This window comes from Grampus griseus, assembly GCF_964374135.1.
Source record: "Grampus griseus genome assembly, chromosome: 10".
NCBI classification, from domain to species: Eukaryota; Metazoa; Chordata; class Mammalia; order Artiodactyla; family Delphinidae; genus Grampus; species Grampus griseus.
In genome coordinates this window covers 77248287-77271685 of record NC_139004.1, presented here as the reverse complement: position 1 = coordinate 77271685, position 23399 = coordinate 77248287, and the positions used below count along the sequence as shown (strand labels likewise).

Below are 23399 nucleotides of genomic sequence, written 5' to 3'. Positions count from 1 at the left end.
ACCCTAAATAGAGATGTTACGGTTCTGAATAACAGGTCAATTAGGAATAGCGGGTACAAGGCATTTTTAGCAAAAATCATGGTGAGTCCTGACTTTAGCATGGAACCCACTGATTCAGTGTAGTTCACTGAGCAACTGTCTAGATGACAAGACATTGATGAGGAAGACAGGTGAGATCCCTGCTCTCAGGATACCTACAGCCCAGTGGGGAAGTCTAGACAGTAAACAAGTAAAAAAAATGAGTAAGGTAGTTTCAGACATTGAGAAATACCATAAAGAATGTCATGCAATGGTGACTGAGTGGGGAGAGGGAATATAAGTCAGGTGATCTGAGCTTCAGCCCAAATGATAGGGAGTCAGCCCCACAAAGATCTGTGGACAGAGAATTACGGCAAAAGGGAAAGCAAGTGTGAAGGCCCCTCGCCAGAAATTTGACCTTGAACACAGTGCTTTCACACTGTCTCTCCTCTGTTGCTCTTAAAATATGGATCGAGGGCTTCCCTGATGGCACAGTGGTTAAGAATCCACCTGCCAATGCAAGGGACACGAGTTCAAGCCGTGGTCCGGGAAGATCCCACATGCCACGGAGCAGCTAAGCCCGTGTGCCACAACTGCTGAGCCTGCGCTCTAGAGCCCGCGAGCCACAACTACTGAGCCCGCCTGCCACAACTACTGAAGCCTGTGCGCCTACAGCCCATGCTCCACAACAAGAGAAGCCACTGCATTGAGAAGCCTGTGCACCACAACCAAGAGTAGCCTCCACTCGCTGCAACTAGAGAAAGCCCACGCGCATCAATGAAGACCCAACGCAGCCAAAAATAAATAATTTTTTAAAAATATGGATCGAATAATTTTGTAGCTACAGCAACTAAACAGAGAATAGTCTCTTTTCAATGAATTCCACTGCCATGTCTGTTTTTATCTAACAAGACTATGTTCTTAGACCTTGTAACACCTTTACTGATGGGGAAAAACTCTCTTTGGATGACAAATACTATCCATCAGGTGCTCCCAGGGATTCCTGTCCAGTACTGATGGCTTTTTTTTTTTTTGCGGTTCGCGGGCGCCTCACTGTTGTGGCCTCTCCCGTTGCGGAGCACAGGCTCCGGATGCGCAGGCTCAGCGGCCATGGCTCACGGGCCCAGCCGCTCCACGGCATGTGGGATCTTCACGGACCGGGGCATGAACCCGTGTCCCCTGCATCGGCAGGTGGACTCTCAACCACTGTGCCACCAGGGAAGCCCCTGATGGCTTTTTAAAGGAAGATGCATTCCCTGTGGGACCTTGTACATAATCACACAATCATGTGGGTTTCCACAAAGAAAACCCTGAAAGAATAAGGAATAAGTTGAGGAGGGACTCAGGGGAAGAGGGACAGCCCTTCTGACCATGACCACCACCAAGTGTCCTACTCTCTTTTTTCTCTAACATTTGTGGCATTTAAGTTTGAGAGCAAAGAGAGAGAAGGAAGCATCTCTTTTTAAATGGTTTAGTCACTAGTTGAAATAAAAGCATCCCCAGTCTTTATTGAATTAAAATAATTCCTCTGTAATGGAATCCCTTCTTTCACCTTGCCTGACAGTCTCCTTTTAAATAAATTTAGAAACAACACATCCCATTATATTCCTCTGAGATGGAATTAACTGTGTATCAGGAAAAAATTCCTAACTATAACCACCATCTAAATCAAGCTCATAAAACATGTGTCACAGGTGATATTTGGAAAATCCTGGTTTTATTTCCAAATAATCTCCACTTCTTCTGAAGTCATTTCACCTTACATTCAGTGTCTTTGTTCTATCGTCTGCCAAGATTAAGAAATTACTACTTGGTTCTTTGTTTTCTCTCTAGTGTAGGAAAGAGGATGGACATTCAGGGGTAAAATTAAATGGAGACCAGACACTGATTTTAAAAAGGAGCTTAGTAATGGAGGCTCTTGAAAAGGGAATGGATGTCCCTTCATGGAAATACACACGGGCTCTCGATTTACATTTCCCTCCGTGGGTAGGATCCGTTTAGCTGTGCAATTAGAATCTAGTCATTAGGCAATCAGCTACAAGATTCAGTTGAGTACACACAAGCCTGAGGTATGTCACTATTCTAGTCGACAGAGGGAACTTTTATTAAATGGAGCATCCAGAGAAAAATTCTAAGGGTTCGAATTTGTGGGGTGGGGTAAGTAATGTCATTCCTAGAGAGCATGTGAGGTAGGCTGAGAGATGAGTGAGAAAGTCAGGTAATTCATGCATCTGGGATTTATCAGTACCTGGTGGCAGAACCACCCTGTTCCTTATTGTTCCCTTAATCACTGCCCAGGAACAGAGGTTCTCTAGAGAGTATGAGGACTACTTTCCTTCTTACCAGCTTCTGTAAGAAGGAAGCCACCACTTTCAGCCATGCAGATTGTGCCCTGCAGGAGACACTTCTCCCATAGACAGAAATGCGAATGGTGCCTCCTGAGTTGTGCAGTGCCCATTCTGCACAACTGTACACCATGACCCTGCAGTCAATGACAATCTTTACGCAGAGCTTCAACCCACGAGTGTTAAACCTAATAATCCCATAGTTACTTTACTACCCCTGAAACAGAGCCTCAACTGCTCCAGATTCTATCTAATGCTAGTTTAGGCACTTAATAAAAACTGCAGCCAGAGTACCCGCAAGTGAGGCTGTGTTCCCATACTTTAGAAACCAGCATCGGAATCCAGTCAGGGTTTAACCAAACCAACCTTCTGTATCTGATCGTTTACAGTTAGGGGTATTTAAAACCCATGAGAATGATTCAAACAGGAGCCAAGAATTTTACATTGTGTGGTAATGCACTGAGTAGTTGTGCAAAACAATGAAAAATGGCTGGGGGTAGGGGATAGATCATAATTTTTAGTGGAGTCTGCCACAGAATCGTGGTTACATAACAGTTACTTCAAAGCTGCATTTAAACTGGTAAATTCAAACCCTCACTATTAAATAGATCAGGCTTTATATTAAGTCAGTCAGACTTACAATGTTTATCCAGACATAACGTAACCAACTCATCCAGATTTGCCCAAGTCTTGCCTGGTTTTAGCCATTAAAGTCCTCTGTCCCAGAAGCCCTTTAGTCCTGAGCAAACTGGGATAGTTTGGTCACCTGATACTACAAAGTGAGATAACAGAAAAATGAAAAACAATTACAACATAGTAGTAAAGTAGCAAACTTTGATCCTTCACTGACACTTGGTTCTCAGTCTATACCTCGATTTATTTTGTCACGTCACAAACGTTAAGTCAATCACAGACCCTCTAACAAAGGGAGTGAAAACAATCAAGTATTGCATTTTAAAAAGATCTCCCTGACTTCCAAAAGGTAAGGGTCATTGTTAAATACTTAATTCTGTACACATCTCATCAAATCCCTGTTTTTGAATATTTGCTCAAAGTATTTGCTGTTCTTGCAAGTGAATGATTTTTAAGAACAACTTTTCTATGAGTTAACTTTGTAATCACTCTGTTAATATTTACATGGCAAAGGGAAGCTACAGAGAAATGGGATAGGTTTTTTGGATAGAGAAAAATAAACACTCCAGTCTTGTCATGTCGCTGTCTGCTCAAGGGAAACTTGAGAATGGAATATTTTACAGTTTGGGATACTTGAGTGTAATTGTGAGTTTATTTGGGTCTTTCTAAATTCAGTTTAACAGACTTCTGGGTGCAGATTTTATTTTTTTTTCAATTTCGAAAGCTTGATTTCAAAATGAAAAGACACGTCTAAGAGTGGAGTGGAGTATTTGTATGGAATCGGAAAAACTGAAAGAAAAATAGATCCTGCTATTCATTAGTTTGTATGTGACTCTACAATGATTTTGGGAGGGTTCCACCAAACTTGTAAACCTTTTTGTTCTTTTGTGGTTTTTTTGATGTGTGTTGCTGTTGATTTAATTTCTCTCTCTCTCTCTCTTTTATTTATTTATTTTTTTGGTTAAAACTTGAAAAAATTAAGGCAGTGCCTAGCTATACAACTTTTTAAAACAAATACTTGTAATTTTCCAGTTTTTTAAGGCCAATGTTGCTTACCTTGGAAATGACGTCCAAATCATTGAGTTGAGTGTTGCCACGATTTATTCTGCCAAGTGGCCTCTCATTGAAACACCCGATCCCTGCGCAATGTGTTAGAGGAACAGTGGAAAATCAGTGCCTCCGTTCTCAAGAGTGCAGGGGGAGGGGGTATTTTAAGCTTTGCTCTTTGGTCAATGATTGATATATCACTTGCAATGAGTCTCATACTGATGTCTGTTTCTCAACTGATAAGTGTTAATCACATCATAGATCCCTAAAGTTGGATGTCTTTGAGAATGGTTCTAATTTTGCTACCACCTGAAGAGTCTTCAACAGTTAGGGGGATCTTGGTTACTATTGGTTTGGGGGGGGTTGACTTTGGTTTTTCGTTTTGTTTCATTTAAGTTTTCTTGTTCAATCTTTGCTCAAACCCGAGAACTTTAGCTGCTAGGTTAGAACTCCTGTCTGCTTTCCTGAGCCTTGTTGCTAGTCTTTATGTTATTCTGGTTTGTTCCTTCTTACCCTGCTAACTTCTAGCTGGACTGAAGGGTAAGTGTTCCCCTATAGCTAGCACAGCTCAGATAATCAGACTAGATTATCTGACACCTGCAATGTGCTTCCTCCCTCTCCTCTGAAATCTTCCTCATGTCTAGACTTTGTAGTAAAACTTTTCATGTTATTTTCCTGACCGTAGGTCTGAAATGTCAGCTTCATACTGAAACTAGGATGCATGTGATGTGTGCATAATTGCCTCCTCTCCTTGGCTTTCATATTGGCATCAAATGATCCTCTGAGTAAAGCCAACCATGAACATATCCTAATTTTTTTTTATTCCAAGAATATTAATGAACGTCACAACAAAATGGCAAATAATGCCTTTGTTTCGTGGAATTCACAGCTACCTGACTGCTTAATGCCTGAAAACAGATCATTTTGCACCCTGATGATGTGTTGCTATTGTTGTTTTTCCTTTCCCATTCCAAAGGTTAGAATGGTCAGCGAACCAATGGTGTGGTAACCACGGGTACCTTAACAGATAGAAGGGGGGGTGGGGTAGGAAACCCCAAGAAGTTAACTGAGCAAGACTCCAAGAAATTGCAGAACACAATAAAGTAAATTCATTACTTGAACACGAAAGAATTCATCCTACCTGGCTTGAGGGTGTGCTCTAAGACCCAAGAGAGGATTAATTTTGAAAAGAGACATGTAATACATGCAGCTAGCCCGCACAAAAACAGGCCACTAAGGACCCAATTGAATTCATGTAGCTTATTCACAGAAGCTTCAGATTCACAGCCTCACAATGTCATGGAGGGTTTTGACCTCTGGTCTCAAATATCTCTCTGCTGCTCTCCCAAGAACAATGACAACAATAACTTTTTAGGACATCATTTGTATTTGTATTCATTTTTCTAAAAATACACCTGTAAGAGAAAAAAAGAAACTTGAAAACATGAAAACATCGTTCTCTTCACTATTTGAGTTATTAATAAAAGAGAGTACACAGTTCCTTTATTCATAGAGGAAAAAGCTGTCCACCAAAAATGTGTTGAGGGAAAACTAGACATTAGAGGGAGCTAGAAAAATTGGTCAAGAGAGCAGGCAAATATGTACTTGAGTATTTTGAATGCGAGCTTAGAAGTTGTAGGTCACATCATTTCTCCTGACCATTTAATAATAGTCCTTTCTTCTTTTCGTTTTTTTCTTTAATTTGCTTTCTATCCCTCCTTTCTTTCTTTTTTCTTTTCTTTTGCATAAATGTACCCCTGGCTAGCAGACAGATTTTTTTTTTTTTTTTTACCACTTCAAGCAGCTAATTTAACTTTCCTTTCCTTTCCATGTCCGATGAGGCATTTTTAAAAGCTTACCATAGAATGTGAACTTTGTGGGCTTTTAGGATTTTGCTATACTTTTTTTAAAGATTAAAAGAAAGGATGGATGAATAGATGACTGAATGAATTTTGTTCTAGTGAATTTACATGTATTTGCACAACAATGCATTGCTATCCTGGTAGACTCCCAAATAGTTGTTTGCCTCAATTCCTTCTATAGTTTTGTCTCAGATTTTTGCTGCATCTTCTTGTATTGTCAACTTGCAGTTGCTACATTGCAGGAATGCAACATCAGAGAATGAATTCAATATTAATTTGCGTGACCCCAAACCACACTGTGTATCACTTTCCTTCTCACTCTAAAGTAAATGACTTTTTAAAAGAATAGTCTCTCACAATCAGGGCCAAAATTTTCCAAATACCATGTTAGGATGTCAATAGATCATCATCTTAAATGAAGGGTCACTTCATTGTTAACTGCTTCAAACACATTTAACATACTATTCACTAATCAGCTGAGTATTTTCATGACCTATAGTGATTTATAGGAAGATACATTATTAATTAGTCAACTATAGAAAATTTGTGTTTGCTCTTATTACAGGGACATAAAAATATTATCAAGTACTGTGTAAATTAATTGAAAATGTAGTAACTACAGCAGGGAAAATTACAAATCATTTATTGGTTTTGAGATCATTGACAAAAAATTCTGTTATGATTTTTACTCAAAGCATTTGTCTTATGAAGAATTATAAAAATGAACATTGAAATAAATACCACATGTTTATCCCCTTGGGTGTATTGCCAGAGATTTCTGCAAAATGCAAGGTGGACCTTGATAGCTTCGGAAGCAGCCATCCTCTCTTGGCCATGCAAGTTAGCTTGATTGAGTCAAAGGGACCATGAAGGAATTCAGTTGTTTCTCAAGGGCAGCAGGCAGGGGAGGACCAGTCTTTTGCTTGCTGTGCAGAGCTCAGGCAGGGCACAACATCCCCTGGTTACTTGATCATGCCAAGAAAAACTCTTCTAGAAAAATCCGTAAACAGTCAGCTGCCATCAATCATTGTCATTTCTTTATTTCATGTCTTCTGATGAGGTTGACTACTGTCATTGTTCGTTATTGTCCAAACCATACATTCACTCTTGTACTGTCAAGCAGATATGACAAGCACACATTTTCCATATAGGAAGGATACAAAGTCACCTTTTAATTTGCAGTTCGAGTTCACAGTGACTTTATAGTTACATGAGCTATTCTCTTGCCTCTAGCATCCATCAGGAATAACAACAGCCATAACTGTGCTCTGAATTTCAGTGATAAAGCAGCTACCCCTAGTTTATTATAAAAGGGATTCATTAGAGGAAGGAGCCTCCCTCAGACAATTTGTTAACAACACAATCATAGTTATTTTCAACAGCAGAATTTTTTCCCTAGCCTATAAAAAGTTCTAACAGGTAATACTACAAAATAAAAAGATTTGACCTTTTGTATTCATTCCTCGAGCTGTTGGGATAATAGAAAAATCTCAACAAAATGAAAATTGGAAAGCTGTATTATTCCCCTCCCACCCAAGAAAATTCCATTTGGTAGACCTTACTGCAAACATAGCTAAATTTCTTTCTATCGGAAAAAAGATCACACAAATATGCTTGCTATTAAGACGAGATCATGAAAAACTATGATATATTGTTTCCCATTGTGAAGGAGAAAAAGAAAAAGAATATCAAACATGAAATGAACCCAAACATCACAGACAAAATCAACGATAGGATGGTCAATTAGGAACATCACTTGAAATTTAAGTAGATTAAATGAGAGTATAAAATCCACATAATCGTATCACTTTAGGAACCATTATTTTCCCAACATTCCTTAAATGCCAAACCAAAATTGTTTCTGAGCAAACTTGGGGTAAAAATTTTAATTAGTTTCCTCTTGAAAGCATACTTGCCTTCCCTAAGTCTGCATGTCCATCAGCCCGCTTCTGTGTCATGGATACCCATTGATAGTTCTTTTAAGTTTATAAATGTAGTTTAGGTACCAATATCAGCTTTATTCATCTAAGTTTAGTCTGAAGTCAGTCTCCTATGCCCATGCTGTAAAGAACTCCAAAATCTTTATGCAATTACAGCCCAGAAGTGAAACAAGAAGCATTGTTTGGAAGATGTGTTGAATTATGCCCTAGCTCCAGAGCCTATGAAATTACATAGCCCATTTTCAATACATTTGAAGCCCTTACAAACTAAGCAGGACTGAGCAACTGTTCAGCGAGGTCTGAAAAAGGTAAAGATTGAAGTAAATTCTTAAAATGCAGTCGATCCTTGATTTCTTAAATAATAAAAAAAAAGTACATATATTAATGAAAAAGAACATTGGTACGTGTCTCCCAAAGCAAGAGATAATCCAAACATCATTAGAGTTTTAAGCTTCTACTTTACCCTCCTCATTCTATTTCGCTCAGTCTAGTATTTAAATTCATTTGCATTCCCTTGACACATGCCAAACATTGGCAAGGGAATTGATCCCAGGGTGTCCTGAATCCAGGAATTGACTTTCTCATCCTTTTGCTCTGGGCTGTTTTCCCCTTGCTAATGTCAACATTGGAGTTTTCTTTTTCTCTCATCAACCAATTCCAATTGTTTGCACAGGGCAAAATGCGACTGCAAGGAGGATTTAGTTTTTAATGTTGAGCACTGTAGAAGAACAGACTGGGACCATGAAAGGATGACTAGGTGGTGTTGCTTGAGAAGCACCCACAAGTTCTTTGAAACAGAATTTGGAACAGCTGGACCACTGCAGTGTTTTATTTTAAAATAGATAACATATGTAATGCATATGGCCCTAGACATGTATGGAGACACAGGCAGACAATCTGAATGGTATCCAAAGACACCTGCACCTAGAATTCTGTTTCCTTTTATAAGATTTTTTTCCCCCTAAGAACACATGTTCCCACTTTGGGATTTGCAAGATGCCATCTGAATCCCCATGTGTGTGACTCCTTTAATAAAGTCGATGGGAAGTTTCCTGAGATGCAAATGTCAGAGTAAGTCAGTTAATAAACACCTTCTAAGGACCTGGCTCCTCTTGTAGCTGCCAGGGGAAGTAACAGATCAGAAACTTACCCCTCAAGGAACATTTTATCTACCAGGGGATTTAAGTGTGTGTTCTGACCACGGAGAAATTGGAACATCACCCAGCAAAAACAGAGACAGAGAATAGGAGCTGGTTATACAGGGGCAGAGGAGAAGCATGAAGCAGAGAGCTTGGAAAGGACTCCCAGCTTCCTAGAAACAAGACAGTTTAAGAAGCAGCCTATAACGAACAATATAGGTTAATAACGATCAATGTAGTGAAAGCCTTGGTCTCTAAGAATATTAAACAAACTGGCTTTGGGGGCACTAAGAAGCCTGCCCGTTCACTCATGGCTAAGGTTTTTGAGCACTTAGTATATGCCAGGCATGTAGGTGCTTTACGGGTTCTGCTTATCAGATCCTGTCAACAGTCCTCTCTGAGGGTAGACTCAAACACCATTCTCAACTTACAAATGAGGAAAATGAGACTCAGAAACACTAATCAACTTCCTCGCCTTGCATACCCTGTAACGGCAGAGCTGGCCTCAAATTCAGTCTTCGTGACCCTCTAAGCCCACCCACTTAATCACCTGCTATCCTAGCTCAAATAAACTATGCCTGTTGAATTTAGTGTATCAACATTTCCTAAAATCAAGAAATAGAAAATATTTGTTTTGAGAGCACATTTATTTATCTCAGTGAGATAAATTCATTATTTTAATGCGTATGTTTCGAGTGCCTGCTGTGTACCAGGTACTGTTCTAGGTGCTGTGGGAACACAGCAGAGAACAAAAATTTCAAAATCCCTGCTTGGATGGAGCATCAAAATCACACCCCTTCCTTGGACACCTTAAAAAAGCATTCCTGGCCTACTGCTCCTCTTATTTTTTTTTTTTTTTCGTCTGAATGTAACAAGCTCAATGAAACTCTCAGAAATTTCATGGGAGCCAGCCACCCTGTTAAGCACTCTTGAGTTGTTGGAACCATTAAGATAATGAGCCTGATTCTGAGTAAATGATGATTTTGTGTAAGAAAAATCCAAGGGCTGCTCGTTTTACTTGCTGGAAATTCCCACTGCATTAAGCTCCATCCCATGGCAGGTGTAAAGGGACCTTAAGGATGATTAAATGACAGTGGCAACAGAAAGGGAACTAAAAGTTCGGCTCATTTGACACACGAGGAAACTGAGACTCAGACAGATCAACACTTCAGCCAGTGTCCCACACCTATTTAAAAGCGGAGCTCACGGGGGCACCCAGACCTCCTTAAATCAGTCCCAGGCTCAGTCACCCCCATGTGAACTGACAGAGAGGAAAGAAGGAAGAAGGGAAAAAGGAATTTTTATGTTGATAGGGTTACTTTCGGAAAAGGAAAACAGGCGGATTTTAAGCATATTTTAAAACCTGCTTTAAAATGTAAGTAAAAATGAAATTGTTCTTTAGATGAAGTCTGAGCCACGAATTAGCGTGGTGAAGCCGTCTTGTGATGATGGATGGGGAGGTGGGAGGGGGTAGGTCTGTATCCAGGTCTCCACGGAGGAGGCAAGCTCTCTTTCCAGATCCATTTCCTGAGTGGGCAGCCATGCAAAATAGTTCATCACAGAGTTTTCAAGAGGTTCAGCAAATAGAGGAAGAGACTTCAAACGTGGGGCGTATTTTTAACAGCTACAGAAGAGCCCCCTTCTCTCTGGCTAAATGACTGTTTGCACCATCATAATTGAAGAGCACTAAAATAGCAGAGGCAAACTGGCCAAGTAAAGGGCCCGACCGATTTGTCAGCCTGCAGCCTCTTCTGAGAAACCTGAGAGCAAGAAGCTGATGCTAGCCAAATTGCCTCATCTATCTGCTAGAATTGGGAGGCACGGAGTGAGTGAGGCTTTTTATTAGCAATGGGTGTACCCCACTGTTAGTTTCTCCGGGGACTGACGGGATGGGGGCGAGAGGGCAGAATTGTCCTAAGGGACGGAGCAGTATCACCTGGATTACAGGAGTGCCATCCTGCAGGGGGACAACTAAAGTTGGAGCAGGTTTAAGACACTTGCTTTGAGCCAGACACACACACACGCACACACACACACATCCTAGAAGCAGCTAGCTTTCTCCCCAGTACCAGCTTCCTGGCCACCTCTCTTTCTAGCCATCCTGAGTCAAAGGAGAAATATAGCTTGGAGACCAAATTACCAAACAAAAGAATCCTCCTAGATAAAGCACCTAAACTCAAATTGAAAGCACTTTCCTGAAGACAAATCTGAGGCAATTAACCCAGCAAAGAGGATTCTTTCAGATGCTCTAATATAATTCCTGCTCATGTGATATCCCTTCCAGAATTTTGTGTTTTATCCTATTAGTAGAGCGATTTGGCTATTAAAACAGACATTCTTCAACTTGCCTTCTGGTAACCGTTGCTTCTGTGTGTCTTGGGCATAAACAACACATCCTGTTCAAACACTGACCACTTGCTGCTTCTATGAAAGATGACTGAAGATTTAAAACCCAACAAAAAGAGGGCATACATCTGACATACCACGCATTGAGGTTGGAAGGATACACAAAATTAATAATGTGAGGAAAAATCATCATCTTAATATCACACTGCAGCTAACCCCCATTTTCAGCCATCCCCCAAGCAGGGAGGAAAAAAAAAACTGCCTGGGATGAAGGCCACTTTTGAAAATATTATTCAAATACCCTCTCAAGTCAGAAATCCGTTTTCCCGTGTCCTGACAGCATCACTGGTCCCTGGCAGGTGCCCGTATTCCAGTAGAATGTTGCACGCAAGGGGATGAATAAACTCTTGCTTGATTTAAGATTCTTTTTCTTCACAGCATTTCAGGACAGTGAGTAAATATGAGACAGAGTGAGCCGATTCCCTTAATGTCTAGGACCTTCATTCCTTCCTCTTTGGGATTTGCTTGGTCTCACTCGAGTCGGATTCTCTGAGTTATTTTGCCGATTGAATATAGACTATTTTAGTTACACATATTGAGATTAATTAGTTAGCCCTTAGGAGGTTTTGCCTACAGCCTTCACCCTGTAAGGAAAAGTGTGAATACATTGAGACTATTAATTCACAATAAATGGCAGATCATAGCTCTTGCTGAGTACATTTGTTTGTCTTTCATAAGCTTCGCTAACTGAGTAAGCACACTATAAGGCAATGTCCTTGGCTATCACAAACTAAATTCCCGTTGAACTTATTCTCCAGGTTTCAATGAACATCTTTTGTTATTATTTTGTTTTAATTTTGGAGGATGGGGACCCAAACCTTTTGTGCAACCAAATCGGCCACGGGGATTTGGAAGGGGAGGATAAAAATATTGTCACTTTGCTGAAAATCAGCATAACCCTTTTTTTCCAGATAATCCCAATAATTGTAGAGAAATTGCTCTAGATATAACCACTGGAATGGCAGAATCTATTAACCTAAAAGCTAAATAGGCTTTTATAAGCAAAGATCCGATCTGCTTTCAGTGTTTGGTGAAACGCAGGCGAAGTTACGGTCGAGTGCTTAGTTTTTCAAGAACAACATAAATGCACTGGAGTTGTGATCATTTGATAAACATGTTGATGCCAATATATTTTTGCCGAAATGCAATAAACTCACCAGTAAGTGATGCAAGTTGACAATGGGAGGTATAAAAAGAATATCTTGGGGATGTTGGTGGGAGGTAACGGGGAAACAGCTAGCATTTGTAATGCCTAGTGAATTCCTGTGTATTTGAAATGTCAAAGAAAATGTGATGTGTTTCTCTAAATTGTGTCTCTCTCTACATGTATAAATGAACAGACGCAGATAGAGCTCAAAAACATGGCATGGATGAATTTATCTCTTCCAACCCCTGTAACTTTGACCACGCTTCCCTCTTTGAGATGGTGCAACGTCTTACTTTGGATCACAGACTTAATGATTCCTATTCTTGCCTGGCAAGTATATTCTTTGGTATACAGCAATTGAAACGTGATAACATTTCAAAAAATAAAATATTTTTCTACCTTTATGTCAGAAGCTCTTTTCTCCGTTGTGGAGCCCCTTTAACAATTATAAATGTGTTCTTGATTTCCTGTGTTGAGATAGTTTTAGTTACCAAAGAAAGAAGACAGAGCGGGAGGAAGTTATCAGTAGAGACGGATCCAATTCCCCAGCCTCCCTATCTGAGCTTCCCCCTTTTCAGCTGCTACATGAGAAATATTCTCAAGAGGGTAATTGAGTTTGGCACCTGCTTATGGAGAACTTGTAAAAATTGCCTCGGTTTCTTAGACATTAAGATTCCCCTCGCGCCCCACCCCACAGAGTAAGACCCTGTGCTCCTGTCTCAGAAATGAATGGGTCCTTTTTATTTATTTTTTTAAAGATCAAAATGATTTGTAAATCAAGTTCACTTCCCTTTTCATAAGGTAAATGGGTTTGGGTTTGTTTGTTTGAGTGGCTTTCTTCTTTCTACCTAGTATTCGAAGCATTTTTCACCCTTTGGGGGAATTTTCGTGTGGTGCTTTAGACGTTTAGAAGTCCCGCTCTCCAGCAAGAGCATGAACATTTCTTGAAATCCTATTTTAAGCCTAGATTTAAATCCATTTAAGTTTAAGCAACTGCTATTACGTGTTGATTAGATTTATGAAGATAGATTTGAGGTTATACCATCAAATTCAAAAGCCTAAAAGAGACCCAATTTATTTCCTTCTGCAAACCAGAAATTGTTACTTCATTGCTTAAAGATAAAGGCTATTAATCCGACATTATAGATGGGAAAGGTGAGGGGAAAGGATGAAATGGCTTTACACAGAGGAAAAGCCTCATCCCTGACTCCACATACTAAGGTTAATATATCTGTATATTATTAAATTTAACATATTATTGATATTAACATAAATATAATGAAAATCTGCGTTTTTTGTCTAAATGGTATGGCTATACCCTAAATCTGTCCTGACTAATTTTTTTGTTTTAAATTCCTTTTCTTGTTTTGTGCCAGGATCCAAAATATTTAAAATGGTAGATAAAATAGTCTAAAAAACAGAAGCGGGATTATGTGGAATAATTTATTAATCTTCGTCTCACAAAAGATTCATTGATTACCTCAGGTTTAGATTCACTTCATCAGAAGTCTGAACTTTGCCAAATTGGAAAGGAATACATCATTTTGACTTAAAAAAAAAAAATGAAAAGCTTACCTTGCATTGCAAGGCAGTTTTTCTCAACTGTATTGCCTACGATTATGTAATTATTCATGTAATTATAAATTGCATTCGTGAAACTTGTAAGAATATGCCTCTGAACTTAAATAATTTCTTTTTATGTACAATTCCCAGTCTCTTGAGGAATTTTTTGAGGAGTCTTATTTTCAAGACTTTTTTCAAATCCTAATTTCTTAAAACGATTTTCTTTTTCACTAAGAAATTCATCACTAAGGAGTGAGTGCCCTCTAGAAAAAATTAAACCAGAAATGAAATTTTGAAGCTCGCTCCCTGTGAATCATATATAGGCCTAAAAATCCAAAATTAATTATGAATATCATAAAACAGTTTCCTTTCCCGTTTGTGTACCTGTATCTATTAATCATCATCCCCAAATTTCAGAAAATAACAGCCATTAAAAAGACCTTATCTCCTGCCTCTATATATTCCATTTTCTCATTATTACAATCTTTTTTTTCAGTTAGTTTTGGAGACCGACCAGCAGGAATACATAAATTTTTCTGTGTCTTCGACTGAGTTCCTAATTGATATTTCTTCAACTCTTTTCAAAGCAGCTATTTTGGCATCTACAAAAGACTTGGTGTCATCTGAGTCGTAGAAAATATATTTTAATCTTTCACAGCAGTGTTGTTTCTAAGATTTAGCATTTGGGGTAGCAGATGGAGTGGCAAAGAAGTTGCCTATAGGGGCAGCCCACTGCCTCGACTACTCTCCCGCCCTCTGCAGTAACTTATCATTTGAAATAGGAAAGATGCCGTCTTTCGTTGGATGCATTGCTGAGCTGCATGTTGTCTATAGAAGTTTCCCCGGATCACTAATACCAGAGGAGAGTGTTGGCAGGGGCCTCCCTCGCTGCAATTCCTCGGCCTTTACCTGCCACCTGGTCACTTTCTCCTTTTGCCTTTTCTCTCCCAAGACGGAGCCATATTCAAAAGATGACTCAGAGAAGACCCTCAAAGTAAAATTAAATTTATACTTAAGACAATCCTAAATGCTCTGCTTACAATGTATCACCTCAGTTGGTTTCTTTCTTGCTTCAGAAAGGTACCCAAACTGAAAGAAGTGATTGGATTTCAGGCTTGTTCCAAGGGTGCCTTTGAGTGTCAAGTCGCTTAGCCTGTCTGATCAGCTCTTAAGTGCATGACAGAGGCAGCACTTTCTACCCCATCATGCCTACCAGTCTGCTCTGGATCGGAGATTCCGTCCGGGTTCTCTTTCAGAGCAGAGTTTTGTGTGGTCCTGCAGCGAGCAAATACATGATAAGAAAACAAATAACCTCCAGGGAAAGAATAAGGCAAAACGCTCAGCCAGGGCACAGGAAGCTCCTCTCAGTTTAATTGAATCCTGTATGATTCACAACTTGAAAACTTAGCCATGTTGTTCTCTTTGGAAAGTTCTGTTATTATCTTCAGTTTTAAATCTAAAAAACTTTTTTCTTCCAAAGTGAAAGGATTTATGAAGTCCTAGCATGTATGTAGACCAATCCTAGTATTTATTAATGCTCCAGAGTATTAAAAAAAAAAAAAAACACCCTGAAGACTTGGAGTAAGACAGAGCTGGGTGTGCAAGAGGGAGGGGATATGGAGATATATGTATACATATAGCTGATTCGCTTTGTTATACAGCAGAAACTAACACAACATTGGAAAGCAATTATACTCCAGTAAAGATGTTAAAAAAAAAGTGAAATAAGAATCCAATAGTATCATACTCTACATACTATTTTAAAATAATTTATTGCATTGTAACCATATTTCCATGTTAGTAGGTATATTCTGTAATATTAAAAAGAAGAAAGACAGAGCTGGGTTTGAGTCCTGCCTGTTTTGTGTTATTTGTGAGCTCTTATTTCCATCTCCTCATCTGTGAAATGGAGATAAACCTGCTCTGTCTGCTTCTCAAGGCTGTTACGGGGCTCAACTGAAAGTTCTTTGTCAAGGGTAAAGCACTGTACCAATTTAAGGCATTCATGTTATGATTTCCTCTTATCAGTAACCAAGACTGTGCCCTACCCACACTCCAACACTCTTTTAAGGTGTACGCTTCAGTGTTAAAGCAGTGGGTGAGCCTGTCTTTCTGGAATCATGCCCTCTGCTAATCCAGATGCCGTCACTTACTAGCTGCAGGATGCTGGGGAAACTCTATGTCCTCCCTTGAGCTCAAATTTCCCGACCATCAAACAGGGAGAGCAGCACCTGCCTGATAGGGCTGTCGTGAGGACTAAACCAGATAGCACGCACCGCGTTGGGCACAGCGGCTGGCACTTAACAAGCAATCAGCAAGTGTTAGCTCTGTGGCTATTGTTAACCCCCTTCTCCAGTCATCCCCAACTCTAGCAGCTCTCCCCCAGAAAAACCCAACCTATATTTAAAAGAAAGTCTCTCCTTTATTCTCCAAACAGGGCTGGTTCAGTCCTGGCCAGGTGTTTGTACTAGACGAGTATTGCGCCCGAAATGGAGTCCGAGGGTGTCACCGACATCTCTGTTACCTCAGAGATTTGCTTGAACGGGCAGAAAATGGCGCCATGATTGACCCCACCCTCCTTCACTATAGCTTTGCCTTCTGTGCATCCCACGTCCATGGGAACAGGTAAGCACATGTCCAGAGGTATTCCTTTAAAAATATTTTTTAAGGCACTGGCCATGGTTTATGACTGGTCCTGCTTTTAGGGTCATCTCTAACTCTATCCATCCCCATTACCTCAGTAGTACAGACCAGTGGGCGTGCGCGCGCACACACACACACGCACGCACACACCAGCCACACAAACACAAAAAACACACAGGTCTGAATTTCTTCTCCTTTCAAGAGACGTAACAGAAATGGCAAACAGGACTTCTAGAGTGGTCTCTGAAATTAGAACAATCTAGGCTCAAGTCATGACTGCTCCATTTGCTCTCCATGACCCTGGATGGTAATTAAACCCTCTCTGCCACTGTTTTCTCATCTGTAAAACAGGGATGATAGTGTCCTCGTGGGGTTGTCAAGAGGATGCAAGTGGATATAAAGGGTTCAGCACAATGCCTGGGACATGGCAAGGGCTAAATGAGTATTTGCCTTTGTTGTTGCTATCATTCATTCCATAAATATTTAATGATTACTTGTTGAGGGTCAGGTACTCTGCTATACCTTCAGCGTGCACGGTGAGCAGAAACCAGACATCAAATGAGGGCAGAGTTATATAGAGATTGGTCCTCTGAGAAGAAGGAATAAAACTCCATGGTAGCAGTTAATAAAGGAACACAACTCAGATGGGGTGGCAGGATGGCAGGAAGAACCTCCTCGAGGAATCGCTGCTTGGGCTGAGTGCTGAAGTAGGAGTTGAGTGGTTCCAGGCAAAAGGAGCAGCATAAACAAATGCTCTGCATAGGCAAAGCAAGAGCTGAAACAAGCTAGGTGAAGCTGGAAGGCACAGATAATCATGACACTTAGAGTTTAACCGCAGAGCTGGGAAGAGCTTCAGAGATCACAGTGTAACCAACCCCCTCAGTTTATAGGTTTTATAGACAAGGCCAGAACATCAGTTCCAACTCCATACTGAGTACTTTCTTTCTTTAGACATTGCCCAGCTCCTGGAGGAAAAGTTCCGTGTTCTGAATAACGCAAGGCAGCAAATAATTTAAGAACATTACCATTTGGCTGTGAAGACATGGAATAAGTTTCCACACTGCCACAGCCAGTTTACTATCCCAGTGTATGCAGCCTCACATTACTATAAAGACAAGCCCTACATTACCCCGGACACCTCAACCAATAGCCAGGGAAGGCACACCCAAGGAAAACTAGGTATCTTCAGAAACCCAGCCTGTGATGAACAAGTTGCTGCTCTGCGGAAATTCATATGTGGGAGCATGCAGAGTTGACTGCATTTTCTTTTAAATCAGAACTGTATCAGTCATCTTCATCTTTGCACGCTGTACAACTCTGAAGTGTCTGTGGGGTTAGTTCTGTGCTTTTCCTCTGTCTAGCACTGGTAGATTTTATGAGATGCAACTTCAACATTCAGAGCTGGATAACAATAGCATTGTAGGTTTGAATATTTAACAGGCAACAAGATTTTCGTCACCTCCCATTGTTATAAGGTTTGCTAGCCCAGCACGTGACCTTTCATTTGCATAAAAGATATTCATGAAAACTCTGATACCTGGGGACTGTCTCTGCATAATTCAGCTTTTTATAAATATACACTTTGATGACTATCTGTTACAGCCTCTTGGACTGAATTCTTTAAAGAGAGAGAGAGAAGTTGCATTATATTCTCTGGGTTGTCACACTGTATTCTACATATGTTACTGAATAAGGAAGTGTTATAAAATAATGAAGTGTTTTTGTAAACTCCCTGGTAAACATCATCATGAATTATGATACACATTGTCTGGATTTCATATTGTAAGACTGCCACTTGATTCACAGTTAGGTTTATACATCTTGTCATGGAAACAGTTTTGGATTTCTTATTTTCAGTTCTGATTTTCCTTATGCAAGTTTGCATCTTTTTTTTTTTTGCTTATTATTTTAGTTTGAATGCATTTGCTCTTGCTCTTTGATGCATCCTTCTTTTTCTTTCTTTTGTTTGTGCATGTATGTGTGGTCTTGATTCTCCCATGGCTGGCCACACTCTCTGCATGCCCCATGCGACCACCCCTTCTCCAAAGTCAACAAATGCATGCGTACCTTAGTGGGCTGACACCAAATACAGACCCTGAAGGGAGCAAAACTCCCTCCCCATCTGAACCAGAGGCTAAAAAAGATACCAGAAAGGAATCCAAAAAAAGAAAAAATCCCAAAACCCAGGCAAATCCAGAGCCCAAAAGGTAAGAAGTTATGTGTGTATTGGCTTGTGTTTTGCGATGTCTGTGACCTTCTCTACCCCCCCATCCATGCCGCAACCTCCACCTTAGCAAACCCCAAGCTTTGTGTATTCCTGAAGTCTCTGTTCAAACGTGCACTTTTTAAAAAAATCCTAGCAATGGACAAAAATACCGTGTATTAGGAATGAATTTGAGTCAGGTATTTAGGGACACTTAAAACATGTTTGCATTGAAAACAAAACAACTAACTGAGCAGTATGTAAACAGAATCATGAGTCAGATTGCTATTTTAGTGGCATCTAGTTAGGGGCCTGGTACCTTACCAAGTCATTCATAATAAGCAACCCATGTTTAATAATTTTGAAACTATGGTTAAGAAGCAAATAAAATGGGTTGGCATAAGATGGGTTTATACATTTATAGTAGGTCCATCATTTTTAGCAAACCCTCTCAGTTCTACGTTTATCTCATGAAAGAAATCCATCTTCAAATAATGGTTTATAATAAAGGCGCAAAGTAATGTCTGTCACGAAATCAATGACTCTTACTAGAATCGTTTATATGATGAGGTCACTTTGAAAGCACTTTTAAGTTCTAAAATTTATACTGATCCTGTCTTGTTTCCTGTGTCCTTTAGGGATGCTCTCTTTGTGAATTGGTAAAATGGCAAATTCGTGGCTTTTATTCCCTTTTAAAGTAGATTATTACAGTTATCTGCAGTGTTATCCTGTGTCCTTCTTCACCTTCCCTATCTCGCCCCAAATTAACATTGACATTTTAAAGTTTTGTTGTTGAGGTTTTGAAATGGATATTCTGACCCTGGCATTGCCAAACTACACAAAGTTCACAATGAGGTATTCATGTTTCAGCATGAATTTATTCACTTGGATATTTCTAAGTCCTAAAATATATACAGTTCACTTGTAGGCAGACCAAATGAAAATGCCAATTTTCACTTCCTGGAGAATGTCAATCAATGCAGGCTATCAATCAATGTATGCAGGTCCAATAGTGAAGGTCAAAGAATGCCCCGAGCCCATGTGGACACCCATCTTCTGAACTCGCAGTATACAAGGGTGAAGGTGGAGTGGAGTTTTGTGTTTCCCTGTGAGGGTCAGACCGCAAGGTAGAAGTAGCTTGCAGCCAGTAAAAGAGTGCATAGCGCGTTGCAGGCGCCTGAAGGAAACCTCTCTGGCTGCTGTCCAAGGTGCTGCTTTTGGCGTGATCGGCACTGAAGCAGAGCAGAGAGTAAATGGCCACCCTTGTTGGAGCCTGACCTATTCCCTGTGCCTTGAAAAACTACCGAAAAGGATTGTGAGTGGCACGTTGAGGCTTGTGAGGGTCTATGTTTGCATTGCATTTTTAAAGGAAGAAGAAATCGTAATATTAAATATCAGTTGTGTGGAATTCTACAGTTTACAAAGTGCTTTCATACATTCTGTCTCATTTGCTGTAACGTTTTCAGGTTAGCTACTTTGACACCCATTTTGCAGATGATGAAACTGAATTCTGTAAATTGAGGTGGCAATCCCAGATATTCTGAGTCCAAAGCTCTTCCTCTTTGTACTACATCAGCACTGCACATAGATTCTAAAGATCTGAGTATTAGAACCTGTTCTGCATAAATCTCGGATTATCATATCTCACTTCTATACCTCAGTTTTCTCATCTGCAAAATGAGCACATAGAGCATCTGTAATATCCCATCAACCTCTGAAATTATCTTCTGTGGGTTATAATAACAAGTAAAATAGTCCATTGTTAGATTTCGTAAGTAACATTGAAATAAAATAAGGATAATTGCCACCGTTTAATAAGTGTTTGCTATATGCCAAGCACTGTGTGGAGTGCTATTTACATATATTATCTCATTTTATACTTATTGCATCACTGTGAGATCTGTATTATTATTATCCTCACCTAACAGATGAGGAGTTTCAGGCTCAGATATATTCAGTCACTTGCTTCGTAGCAAATACCTGTGTGGGCCTAATGCAAACATGGATATTCTGACTTTGGAGTTTGATTTGTAACCTCTCTGCCTTACTACCTGCCCAGCATTAGCATTTGTGTATAGCGTGAGATGCAAATTCAGCCATTCAATATGATTTCAGCATTTCCAGGTGAGATCCCCTAGCAGCCATCTGAATTAGTTAAAGACTTTTCCATTTTTGTCCTAAAGATGTCCAAAATCAGTTTGGCCCACCTGGTGGTTTTGACCTTGTGGAAGAAGTCAGAGTGTATCTGGAGCTTTAGACCACATAAAAGGAAGGTCTCCTTTGAACAGCAATTAACAGCCTTTTGGTACTGGGGGAAAAAACCCATTTTCCTACCTCTTTCAGCAGGATGAACACTGTTTGTGCGTGGAGAGGTTATCTATTCTTTGACCCACAATAAGAAGGAACTCGTGACTCATGGAAACAAATTGCCCTTGAACTGAATTTAACTGAACAATAGAGTTCATTCCTACTGGCCTCTCACAACCAACTTTAGATTAGGTAAAAAGTAGCTTTTTACCTAATTTTCCATTTTTTACATATTCATAACTCAGCAGCCCCCCCCAGGTGAAGGCAGAGCCCGGCCCTACTGCAACTGGACATCATTAGTGATGGCTCAGGTGCTGATGACTGAGTTTATCCCACCTTCTTTGAAAACCTGTGCCCTACTTGAATCTAAAGTATCTAATCCAAAGTAGACATATCTGGTCAATCGGGAAGGTGTTTGCTGTTCATAATTCCAAGCAGTGGAAGATATGGAACCATCACGTGTTTGGAATCTTTTAGCAGAGTGGTTCTTGACTAGGGGCGATCTCTTCCCCTGGGGACACTTGGCAATGCCTGGAGACATTTTTGATTGTCACACTGGGGCAAGGCGGTGCTGTTGTCATCTATGGGTAGAGGCCTGGTATGCTTCTACATACCCTACAATGCGCAGGGCAGCCCCCTGCAAACAAAACCCAAAACATCCAACTTCCAGGTGATGGGATGAAATTCCTCCTTTTTACTCGGATTCTGGTTTCTTTTACACAGACGTATTCTGTGTCTAAAGGCATGACACTGATTTTCAGCTTGTGCAGGGGGTGTCACACTGTAGGGTGCATATAAATCACAGGGGGAGTTTGTTAAAGTGGAGAGTATGAGGACCCATCCTCAAATAATTTCATTCAGCAAGTCTTAGATGGAGTCAAGCATCTGCCCTTGTAATCAGTTCCTCCCCACGTATTTCCAAGGCATTTGGTCTGCAGATCCTGCTTACGCAAGGCCTTGGTAGTCTAACTTGGCTGCACGTTGGAATCACTTAAAGAGCCTAAGAAATGCTGATGCCTTAGCCCCGCCTGCAGAGGTTCTGATTTAGTTAGTCTGGGATATGGCCTAAGCATCATGGTTTTAAAATCTTATATGTAGCAACATTTAAGAACCACTGATGGAGGGAACATTCGTTTGCACTAGCTCTTTAAAACTGAACCCATTTTCTCAAAGAGAGAGGGAAAGAAAAGGAAAATGTGGGTATGTTCAGCTGGTTGCACTTGGCGATCATCAGATCCACAGATGTAAATCGCTATATCTTCTAATTTTTAAATCAGCTCCTAAGGTTGCAGTACTTAATTTTCACCATAATATTTTTAGTATTCTTTCTAGATGACATTTAGATTAACATCGCTTTGGTCACTGTCCCACAATGACAAGGCAGTCAAACAGCTCCGATGATTGCAAGTTGCGTCAATGTTCCTTGGATCCCTTTATTATTGGGATTGGAAATTTTTCTCATTTACATTATTATTTAACATTTCTTGAATGCCAGTGCTGTTCTTCACATATGGCCTGCAGAGAAAGTACATTGTATCAGCAATTAACAAATCCATAATGCCAACGCCCCAGTCCAAAGTAAGCTGCGTAGATTAATGAGTCTGTAAGCAGATGTAAGAGGGCATGAGTCCTAAAAATCTCTGAAAATGCATCCAAGGATTCTTTTGGGAGATGTATTTGGAGCCAAGGTGCCACTTGTGTGCAAAGACCATGTGATCCCTGTGGCTTAGATCTGAGTAACTGAACGCTCAGATGGAGCTCACTTTTCTCCTCTGTTACTCCATCAGCTTCCCTAAGTCAGTAAGTGGTTCCATCCACCCAGTTGCCCAAGACAAAACCTTGGGAGCCATGCTTGATGTTTCCTTCCTCAGCACGTCACAAGGATTCAGTTACCGTGCCCTGTCGGTGCCCTTAAATCTCTCTCAAGTCCATCCACTTCTCCTTCTCTTCGATGCCACTGACAGAATTCAGGTCTCTGTCTTCTCTCCCCTGGACCACAGCTTTACTGACCATGTCCTTGCCTCCAATGTGGGTCCCTCACTCCCAATCCGTGTCACGTAATGGTTTCCTTTATTTCTTTTTGGGGAATGCCTAGCTGGAAGTAAATGAGTCATTTTGCGTATGTATATTTTTCCTTCTTCTCCAA

General features: G+C 40.3%; 1 protein-coding gene across 17 annotated transcripts in view; it reads left to right on the top strand.

The window, feature by feature from the left end:
- The window catches only part of CADPS (calcium dependent secretion activator), a gene marked incomplete at its 5' end in the record, with an annotated part of 486465 nt that overhangs the window by 326737 nt on the left and 136329 nt on the right, over nucleotides 1-23399 (top strand). For 8 of the 17 annotated variants that reach the window (XM_082664107.1, XM_082664102.1, XM_082664101.1 and 5 more), the window contains 2 exons: nucleotides 12731-12867; nucleotides 16538-16725. In XM_082664107.1, coding sequence (XP_082520233.1) covers nucleotides 12731-12867; nucleotides 16538-16725 — 325 coding nt within the window. Of the gene's footprint in view, nucleotides 1-4571; nucleotides 4584-12730; nucleotides 12868-16537; nucleotides 16726-18791; nucleotides 18951-23399 lie in introns of all 17 variants that reach the window. The other 9 variants (XM_082664112.1, XM_082664116.1, XM_082664100.1 and 6 more) reach the window with 4 other exon arrangements.